Source organism: Crocodylus porosus, unplaced genomic scaffold (genome assembly GCF_001723895.1).
Source record: "Crocodylus porosus isolate Cpor-Errol unplaced genomic scaffold, CroPor_comp1, whole genome shotgun sequence".
NCBI classification, from domain to species: domain Eukaryota; kingdom Metazoa; phylum Chordata; order Crocodylia; family Crocodylidae; genus Crocodylus; species Crocodylus porosus.
Genome location: NW_017728907.1, coordinates 34,505,014 through 34,515,816, shown reverse-complemented (window position 1 = coordinate 34,515,816; position 10,803 = coordinate 34,505,014). Strand labels below are relative to the sequence as shown.

The 10,803-nt window shown below is 42.0% G+C and overlaps 1 protein-coding gene across 5 annotated transcripts in view; it reads right to left on the bottom strand.

Moving 5' to 3' along the window:
* Window positions 1-10,803, bottom strand: part of TGFBR3 (transforming growth factor beta receptor 3) — a 190,857-nt gene that overhangs the window by 9,493 nt on the left and 170,561 nt on the right. For 4 of the 5 annotated variants that reach the window (XM_019531117.1, XM_019531116.1, XM_019531121.1 and 1 more), the window contains 2 exons: window positions 4,659-4,700; window positions 1,411-1,518 (listed from right to left, as the gene is read on the bottom strand). In XM_019531117.1, coding sequence (XP_019386662.1) covers window positions 1,411-1,518; window positions 4,659-4,700 — 150 coding nt within the window. The remainder of the gene's footprint in view (window positions 1-1,410; window positions 1,519-4,658; window positions 4,701-10,803) is intronic. The other variant, XM_019531119.1, reaches the window with a different exon arrangement.

Here is a 10,803-nt window from a genome sequence, read left to right as displayed (position 1 = left end):
AGCTAGGATCTGGAACCAACTTCCAAGGGAAGTGGTGCTGGCTCCTACCCTGGGGGTCTTTAAGAAGAGGCTTGATGCCTACCTGGTGAGAGTCATTTGAGCCCAGCTTTTCTCCTGCCCAAGCGGGGGGGTCACACTTGAAGATCTACAAGGTCCCTTCCGACCCTACTTCTATGATTCTATGAACTATATACCAGTCACAGAATCATTACTGGCCATGGCATGAGTCACAAAACAACTTATTGCAATTCCAAGATACCACATAACTTTTCAGGTTCAGCGATGGGAAATCTTTTGATTTATAACCCATAAACCCATAGCAAAACAAATGACATCTCCTGTTAGGCAGAGAGATCTAGATATGTGCCAGTCACCTTAAGATTGCTGTGGGGAATTGCTGGAAAACAGCTTAGGGAGGGCATGGACATTAATGAAGAATACTGAGACTCAATTCCTAAGCTTTAGGGTGCAGACAAGAAGTGCAGCTCTCTGCCATAACAGAACCTTTTGTAGGAAGAGTTCTGAGTTGTAACAATTCCCCAGACCAAACAGAAATTCACCGTTGGTTCCAGAGGGGAGGGGAATCTAGCTGCTGGCTGTGAGCCTGCAGCTGGTTTGCAACAGCTCCCTCCTCCCTGCCAGCTCCCTGCCAGCCAGTGCTGTTTTCAGAATGGGAGCGGGGAAAGGGAGCAGAGGGAGACTGTTCTAGGGTTTCCCAACCAGCCTTGAAGGGTAGGGTGGATGAGTTGGAGCCCTCACACCTTGAAAGGGGTGGGGGGACTTCAATACTCCTGCCCCACCCTCCAGTGGGGACTGAAAAAACCCCACACTGAACTTCCCCTGCTCCCTTCCCACCAGCCCATTCTGAAAACAGTGACAGGCTAGCCAGCAGTGCAGACACAAGTTACAGAAGAGGCTGTTTTGAAATGTCTTTACCTGAACACTCATACAATGAGGGTTCAGATTTTCACCCGACTGGCCATCTTTGAAGTGGTCTGCAGCTATGCACTTATGTTTGGTCACATCTATAGACCACTGTGACCAGATTGGGCAAAAATTGTCACTTCTGGCTGTGCCTTTACATCCTACCTTGTGACATGCTATAGAGCAGACTAGCAGCCAACCTTTTAGGCAGGTGTGCCACAATTTAATATCTTCCCAGAGTGCTGCTTTCATCCCTTTTGGGTGCCCAATTGGCCATTCTGCCTTCTGCTCCCTACCTGTGCTCCTTACTTGATCTGCTTGTCTATGTACTGCTCCTTGCCTTGTGCCCCCTGCCTGATCTGTTGCTCTGCTTTCTGTTTCCTACCTAATGTGTTCCACCATATTCCCTTCCCAACCTATCATGCATCACATGCAGAGGCTGCCATGTCTCACATGCATGAGGAAGCCAGTGAAAATCCTACTAACCTGTATGTGAGTAGATAAACCACAATGCTCCTGTCAGCAGTGCTCCAATCACAAATGCTGCAAAGGCGATGCCCACAACAGTCAGAGTATCCAGGCCATAGAAGACAGCTACAAATTAAAAAACAAACAAACAAACAAAAACTGTAAAAATCCAGTTCTCCCACTTTCAAGGCTAAAAAGTGATTGTAACAATTTTCCCTCCCATTCTCACACAGACGTCCTTTACTTTTTTGTATTTAATCGGACATCACTTAGACAAACAGGATGCTATGGAACACACTGGGTGCATACATGTGCACTTTACTGCAGAGTAGTCTAATTGGCTCTGCAATAATAATTTATAATCCATCTACATGTGTGCCAGTATTAGAGCGCAGTAAACTAATTAACTCCACCATAGTATAGTACTGTTGGGGAGACTACTGTCTTACAGCATAGTACTTTATCACACTGAAATGCAAGTGTAGACACTAACTGGGGGCATAAGTTGCACCTGGTCAGCCCTGGCTCAAATTGCTGCTGTCCCAGCTGCATGTGCAGACGCTGCACCTGGGAGCAGCTGACTCTGGCTTAAACTGCTCTGGAGCTTATTGCTTCACATTAATTGCACATGTAGATGCAACCACTGAGTAAGGAAAGACTGTGCGCAGACTGCCAGAGGTTAGCATGAAGACTTGCTTTAGTTTATTAAACTGCTCTGTGTCACAAACCAAAACCCAGCTCAACAGTCCCCTGCTCAGAATTAAACAAACATTTGTTGTTAATTATTTTTTGTTTTAAATTAAATACCAGTTTAACTTTAATGTGTTTTTAAAAAAGCTGTGATGTGTTAGTAAAAGATCCCCTTGGATTCACATGTCCTGCCACTTAAGCCAACTTTCCTCCATATTCTTTGTAACTTTAGCTCTATATGTAGGTGGAGACCGGAACTGCTGTTTAGTGAAAAGTGAAGCCAACAAAAAAGTCAGCAAAAACATAAATAGAAGCAATTGTTTTTTCATATTTGGCAGTGTGTTTAATAACTGAAATTAAGTCCAGATCACAAAAATAGAAAGAAAAAAAAATCAGTTGCTAGGCAAGAGGATCTTTATTAAGTACAATTTATATGATATTGTATCTGGTTCCTATATGCATTGTTCTGAATGTTAATTACCCAATTAGAGCAACCTCTAGCCTTTGTATTTTATTCCTTTTTGATCAGTAACACCTCAATGTTGTTCTCCTACTGCATCAATTTTGGGGGGGTAATTTTTCTTCTGTGACTAATGTCTCCCAGTAAGCACATTAAATAGTGTAAGCTAGTGAATAACATTTTAATAATTGGGCAGGTAACGGAAAAGAACTGAACACAGTTCCTGATTCATGCTTAGGTCTGGGCTGATTGATGAGGGGGCTTGAAGAAGGATAGCTAGGGAATGCACTGATTCAGCCACTGCATCTCCCAGTGCAATTTCTTTCTATCTAGCTTCCTATGAACACATCCATCACTTTCCTTCTTCCCTCCACAAGGCTTCTTCCACCCAACAGAAGCGCCTGTAGGAGGCAGGTAGCAGTATTATCTGCTGTTCCTCAGAACAATTCTCTTGGTGCTAAATTTGTGCATTCATTTGAGTATAGTACCTTTAAGACCCCAGAGCCTGCTGAGGTAGGGTTACCATACATCTGGGTTTTCCTGGACGTGTTCTCTTTTTGGGTCCTTCCACCTTTGTATGGACAGTTTTTTAAAATATCAAATAATGTCTAGGATTTTGCTCTGCTCAGCATTGAAGTTTTTCCTGCCCCTTCCTGGTTTGCCCTAGCAAGTTGCTGCTTGGGACTGAGGGGAGCAGGGAGAGGGTGATTGGAGGCAGGGTTATCACATGCTGGTAGGACCAGGCCCAGAAGCTGCATGCAGATAAGTCTGTGAGGGGCAGGGGTTGGCCAGGGCTTGGGGACTGCGTGCATGCATGTGGAGGGGATGGTATGCGAGGGGGCAGGTGCCAACACTGAGGGAAGCATGGTTTCCAGGTATTGGAGCTGGAGCTATGGCAGGACAGGGGAGACAGCTCCCCCTCCAGCAGAGAAAGGGGGAAGGGGGGCCCTTTGGGAGCAGCAGAGAGCTACGTGACTGGGCCACCAGCACTGAGGCCAGTGCCTGTGCTCGCAGGGGCAGGGTTGCCAGAAGACACTGTAGGGCTAGGGGGAACAGGGGGGTGCGGGTCAGGAGTGGAGGGCACTGGCAAGGCTGGGAGGGCAGGGGATTACAGGTCAGGAGTGAGGGGCACCAGTGGGACCAGGGGGCTGCAGGTTGGCAGTGAGGGGTACCAGCATGGTCTGGGGGATGGGGTACTGTGGGTTGGGAGTAAGGGGCAGCAGCAGGGCTGGGGGGTATGGCTTAGGAGTGAGGGGTACGAGCAGAGCACAGGCATATCACTCCCCCCCATCATATTACCCACTCCTCTCCCTGATAGATGTCCTCTTTTTTAAAACTGAAAATCTGGTAACCTCCCTGAGGGAGCTTTTTACAATGCCTTTCTGAGCATGCACAGGCAGATTTACAATTGCAAGAGCAGTCAGGTAGCAGCTCAGAGGGGTTATCTCCTGTTTCTGCCATGGATTCCTTTCTGAACTGTTTCTTGCTGATATCTGAAGTATAACTGTCCATTAAAATGAGTTATGTTTTTCACAACTGCATTACCTTCTCCTCTGAAGAGGGAGTTTACTAACAAGCAAGAGTTGCAGAAAGCTTGGGGTAGAGGGCAGAAGGAAGTATAATTTACTATTTCCTGGCTAACCTGAGTGCCTTGTCTAGACCCCAGATAAGAAAAGGACTCTTTCCATTCTGCTCTGTCCCCCTCCTACCTTTTCCAGCTTCACTTTCCAGTCTTCTCTTTGTGCTTTCACCTGTCTGCTATCATTTTTCTTTTCCTCCCATCTCTAAGTTCTGCATGGTCCTGATACCCATTTTGAGAAAAGATCTCACAAAGACTGAAAGTCACTGGTCCAACATTTTATTACAGCTGTGGGTTTTCTTAGATGCTGGAGAACTGCAATTGCACATACTAATTTCTACACTCACGTGCTGAATTCCTCCCTCTCAAAATTAGTGGGAATATCTCTACTGCTGACAGCCACAGACCATTCTTTTCTGCTCTAGAATTTAGAACAAGTACTCTATCTTCAAAAGCTTTAGGATAATTCTCTTTATTAATTGATCACTTGCTAGACAATGGTTTCAGACTTAAAGGGCAGACATATGAATGACTTACGTGGCTGTGGTCCACTCACTTTGGGATTGGAAGGGAGTGGGCCTGTTTAAAATAAACAAACAATCAATCAATCAATAATAATGCCCTGCATGCAAGACAAGCCATCTTCAGCACTGCATCCTGAAAAAGTCTTTAAATAGTGTGTAATTTTAAAAACTAGGAATGTCAGGAAATCCAGTCAGAATCAACTGACCTGGATTAGTTTGTAAAAATTCCATGTGTATCTTGATTATCCTTCTGAGGAACATAGCCATTGTAGAGAGTGCATTCAGCATGTTATGTGCTGCTGGCAGGTGCTGCACAAAACTTCCCCACCCAGTGATCATCAATTCTGGCTTGCAGTAACACATTATCCCAGTGCAGAGCTCTTTAGAGCACTGATTACTAAGGTTGTTTTGAGATTACCACATTCATCCAACTACTCACCAATCTTCAATCATGGGATACTAACATATTAAATCATTGTAACAGCCAACTATTCTTCTTTTCCCTCTAAGAAAGCCTGCCTCCAGGTACAATAGGCCTCATTTTGACCAGTTTACATCCATATGTTTTGATTCATGCTATACACACACCACAAAACACAGTGTAAATTATTAGCTAATGCTCTCTCTTCTTGTTATTTATACTGGAAAATAAAGATCATAGCTATGATAATAAAGATATTATTCTTTGAAATAATATCAAAATATTATCAGGAGCATTCACTAGAAAAATATGGAAAATTCTGTCTTTAAAAATGCAGTCTCCCCTACTTTCTCTTGTTTGGCTTCTCTTCTCTCCACTATATACATGACTGGTATCACTGTGACAGAACTTACTAAGACAAATGTCAAGAGACACCTACCTCTCCAACTACTTATGCCAACACAAAAGCCAAAGATCCAAGCTATTATTCTAATTAAATATCCTGCATTGTGAGCCATGGTTTACCTCTGGACAACCCAGCTACCGATGCATATCATTTCAATTCTGGCATGTCTAAATGTATTGGATGCTTCTGCTATGAGATTTGATGAGGTACTTAACATATTCATCTTTAAAAAAAAGACTGAAATCAACTTTGCTATAGAGACAAGAGACATTATGGTAGTTCCAAAAGATATTTGAAACTATGAAATAAAATTACTGGAAACTTGCCAAAGAAAATTACTGGATAAACAATACAGTGAGAAAATTAATAAAGTACTGCTAAGCAACAACTACAGTTTAGAGCCTCTTAAGATGCCATTGAATTAACTACCCTAAACAACCCATTAGATCAAAGGGCCAAAATTCTACTAGATCATTAGAAACATATGCCTGCAATAGCCAAAGTCGTGTGTATTTACCAGGAGAAAAATTACAGTGATGTAGTTTAACATGTGGTTATCTTCTGTACATCATCTTCCTAGGTGAACTAGACAAGCAGGTTAAAACATTGATGTGAGAACTGGGAAAAGATTAAGGATTATTTGTGTAAGCTTAAGAATTTAATTCCTGTTTTTTTTAAAAAAAGCATTTTCATTCATCTATTTTGGAGTATATATTGCACTGAGTACAATTACTTTAATCTCAGCCTTAATTTTCTCAGACTGTCTGAATATACATAATGGTGCTAAAAGACTGTCCACACGCTCAGTTAGTATATCCTAGCCTTGAACTAAATGCCTCCTGAAGTGAAACGGGAATTAGTTTCCCATACTCATTCTGTCATTGGCCTCTCCCCAGAGAACAAGGTTGCCAGTTAATGATAAGCTCTGTATCACATTACAGTCCCCCACCAAGTCATCCGGTTCCTCTCCAATGGATTTTAATGTGGATTGCTTGGTAGAGCTTTGTGTAACACAAGAGAGAAGAGAGTCTTTGAGGTCCAGGAAAAGGTGTGTAATTTTAATGTATTAGCAGCCAGCTCCAAGTGAAGCATGTGGAAATGCTAAAGTACTAAAGCACATTCCATATCTTTGTACAGAAAAAAAATGCTTGTCACTCACGTGATCTTCTTCTGTGACTTTGTTCTCTTCACTGATAAAAAAAAAATCAATTTTTCCATCCCTCGTATAATTTGAACAGTGAAATGAGACAGATTTTACAACAAAGAACTTTCACAGAATACAATGGGCTTTATCTATATGCCTTTAATTCTTATTCGGCCAAAAACATGTGATATAAGGATGCCAAAGTGTCAAGAGAAATAGAATGCAACACTTCTGATACAGTTTGGTTTTAGGAGATTTCATTGGGATCTGGTATATAAAGCTGAAGAAGTGAGTTTGTAAAACCTGTAATGCAAAATTAATAGGGTTTATGTATTTATGCTGTTATTGATTTTTCCTCTAGATGCACAGCCCCAGAACATATTACAGTCAGTGGGAGTTGTGCATGACGTACAGTGAAAAAAAAACCAGACATCACTGCATTGAACAGTTTGTTCTAGCTCCCAAAACATCAAGACTACAAGCTTCTTCACTTGGCTTACAGAGCAAATGTAATAGGAATAGTTCCAATAACATGGCTTGCTGCAGTGAAAGCTAGCCTGTTCCACATAAAAGGAAATGGTAACCTGACATTTCTGAGATGCAAATTCTCTTATTTAGTAGTGCAGTGCAATTTCTTTTCCACATCTTAAGGAATCACTGTATTAGCCAACATTGGCATTCAACGTTCAGAAAGTGGCTATTTGATTCATTGAGGAAAAGCTGCATAACAACAAAGATATGTTGTTAGTGTTCTATTGTACATTATGCCTGAAATCTGCAATATTCTTGGAAGAGTTCCATCAAACATCCCACAGTCCATTGGTGGGATGATGCCAATGGCAGTGCCTGCAAGTGGTCGCTAGTCGGCTCTTGCCACCCCTCTGCCCCACCTGTGGGAGCTCCCTGTTCGTCGTGGCCATGCCCCTGGCGCTGACACCACCGCCACCGCCTGCAGGTGGTCACCATGCACCCCCAGCCCCTGGAAGCACACTTCTTTCACGCCACAGTCAGACTAGATCACCTATAATACAACAAAATATTCTATCACAATACTGTCTCCTAACAAATCAACATAAATCTAGCTTGTCTTTATACAAAGACCCTGTAGAATTCTTTACCAAAAAAATAAATAAATAAAATGGCTAAAGTTTGAGATAGCACACAAAGATTGAGGTAGCACACAAAGCTCTAAACACCAGCTAGGGACAGGCATTACACACAATCTGGTTTAAGTAATCAGAAACTGGTTTAAACCTGTAACAGAACAGATGTTCAGTGCACATAAACCAGTTTGAAAATGGCTGAAACTGGTTTGACATAAACATGGTTGAATGCAGTATCAGACTTAACTGATTTGGGTCAAACTGGTTTATGCAATGTCTATCTCAGACCCCTTGCTGGTTTAAGATAAACCAGACACCCCCAGCATCTTGTCATGCTCTCTGGGCTGGGTGAGGCTCTCTGTTCAACGGTAGGGCTGGCCCCTCCCCTCTGTTCTCTGGCTGCAAGTCCGGCAGAGACTGCAAGCTGCTTCCTCCCTCCTCCTCACCTCTCCCTGATAAGCAGGAATTCCCCCCTCCCCTCTGCCTTGCTGATGGGTCTGTGTATTCGCTAGGTAGAAGGTAATGTCCCTCTGTTATTTTCTTAATGGGATGATAAACACTGAGTTAGGAGTGATAAACACTATTATCAATTCCCTGCTGGGCTAAAAAGAGCATCCTGCTGGGCCTGGCCATGCCCCCCTCAGCTTAGTACTGTGCAAGGGATGGGAGGGCTGCTCTAGTGCCCCCCAGCTTCTAGACTGAGCCACTGCAGGTATGTGCCTGCATTTCTGGGATGTCTGTGCAGTTACAAAGTAAGTTAGCCTATTCAGGTTAGACTAACATTCAAAGATTGAATCAATTCAGCCTCAGGCTTTTTGAATGTTTGTCCCTAGCCCAAGAGGGAACGAGAGCTCAGAATGTAAATCCATTTGCTGAAAGATTAACTTTAGTTCTACAGTTTACTCATTCCCAACAGAATACATTAATCACAGAGGTCTGCATGAGGGGAGAGTTCAGGATCAGGCCCACACACATAGTTTTAATTGTACCATATTTACATTAAATATTTGCCTCTAATTTTTTGTGGATTTAATCTGTACTAAAAAAGAATTTTATAAAACATGGGCTGATGTGCTGAGTTAAACAGAAACAGTTGTTGCTTATGTCCCCTAGCAAAGCTCCGTGGTACTAGAAGCTGTTTAAACACTAAAAAGCAGGCACTGCAGCACTAAAGTTAAAGGATTTCTGATCCCCATCTTTTGACTCTCTGGAAAGCATTCAGAAAGTTCAAACAGCCTCGCATGTAACAAATGGAAGATTTTGATCTCCAAGTACAGCCATTAAAATCCTCTAATTAAATTGCCAAGCTAAAACTAAAAAACAGATAATATGCATTTATTTTATGAATATGTTACAATGCACTTCCTTGCTGTTGTTGTCAGAGAGGCTCTGGTAAGAAGTATTTTCACACAAGAATCTGTAACAATAGTTCATATTTTCCATGTCTCCATAAACATAAAGGAACAGACATGCAACTAATATACTTAGGCAAAAATCAGTTTTCTTCACTGGCAACTATGACCAATTAGTTCACACCAACTGGGGATCTGTCCACTGGATCCAATCTGCTTTTTCATACATGGGTACAGCTCCCAGTGACTTGTACTAGAATTGTACTTCCTCTTTGGAGACAGAAGTGAGCACATTGTATTTTAGTTTATATTTGCTACACTATAAATGTAAACAAAAATTATCTTAAGTGTACATAAACTAACACTTTATTGACACAGAGACATCAGAATGTCAAATGCACAGCCTATGGGCCATGTAGGAATGTTTAAGAGAGGAAAACTTATTTTCATTGCCTGTTTACACTTGAATGAGCCACTAAGCTGAACAACACCAAATCATTTTGCCACATGGCCCTAGAAATAACCAATATAAATGCACAAAATAGTTTAGATAAAAGTGTGTGTTTCTATCACAATTCAGGTGCCAGAAAAGCTAGTTCCAAAGCTTTCCAGGCCTCTGGGAACTGGAACCAGTACAACCAGATCACACAAGAAAAGAATGAAAAGTGACTGACTTCTTTTCACTGGCAGGATGCAATCCCTGGATTTTGGTCCCTGTCCTTCCCTCCCCCATCACACAACCCACATACGTACAATGATGAAAACTCTCATTCCACCCCACCCCAAAGGTCAAACTGGATTACATCAGTGAATTCCACGGAGCATGCCTAAGGGGTTCATTGACGTCAGGATCAGGGTAGAAGCCTTTCCAAGTCAGTTTGGACAGAAGCCAGCTGCCAGACAGTTAGGAACTCTTATCTGATAATGTCCTTTAAAGACAGTTATACAATGAAAGCTGTTGGTCACGACTGTATTGATTTTGGCTGGATTAATGGGAGATTCAAAAATGAAAGTTTAAGGACACGTTTCACTTATTCTGGGCCAGGCCAAGATTGTACGAGCGTGTGTAAGGGTGGAGATTCAGGGCTGCTTTATTCTCCACAAAACTAGTAAATAAACAGCATGCCCTGTACTGCAGCACAGGATACCAAGATCTGATGTCCCATCCTACGCTTCTACCCTTTTATCTAGCAAGGGCTGAAGAAGTATAAGTAGTTGGAGCATATCATCCTTCACATTAAAAACTGCCCTATGTCATTGGCACAGTATGCCTCCAGGTTACACTCAAAGTTTTTGAAAGGAATATAGCAACTTGTTGCCACAGTATGGGGCAGATTTTAAGATCCATCAAAAATATATAGAATCCAGAGGGAAGGTTTACAGCTAGATTGCAACACAACTGAACAACTCTTTGCTGAAATTATTCAATCTGCAGTGGCAAGGAGCCTAGAACATAAAAAAAATCCTTAATCCACCTGGTCCTAACAGACAGATTCCCCTTAGAGTAGCTCATCACTCTTAATAAATAAGCCCAGAACTTTATTTTCTAAAACCTTCATTGCAAAGCTAATAATGCTTTGCAGACTGCCTTTGTTCCAAGATCTACATTTCCTCCCCCTTTTAAAGATTTAGGACAAAGCCTATGTAAACAATTGGTTAATTTATATGACTTCAAGTTCCCACTTCTGAGAACGTTGAAATGGTGAAAAACTGATTTTGTGTTAAAAACTGT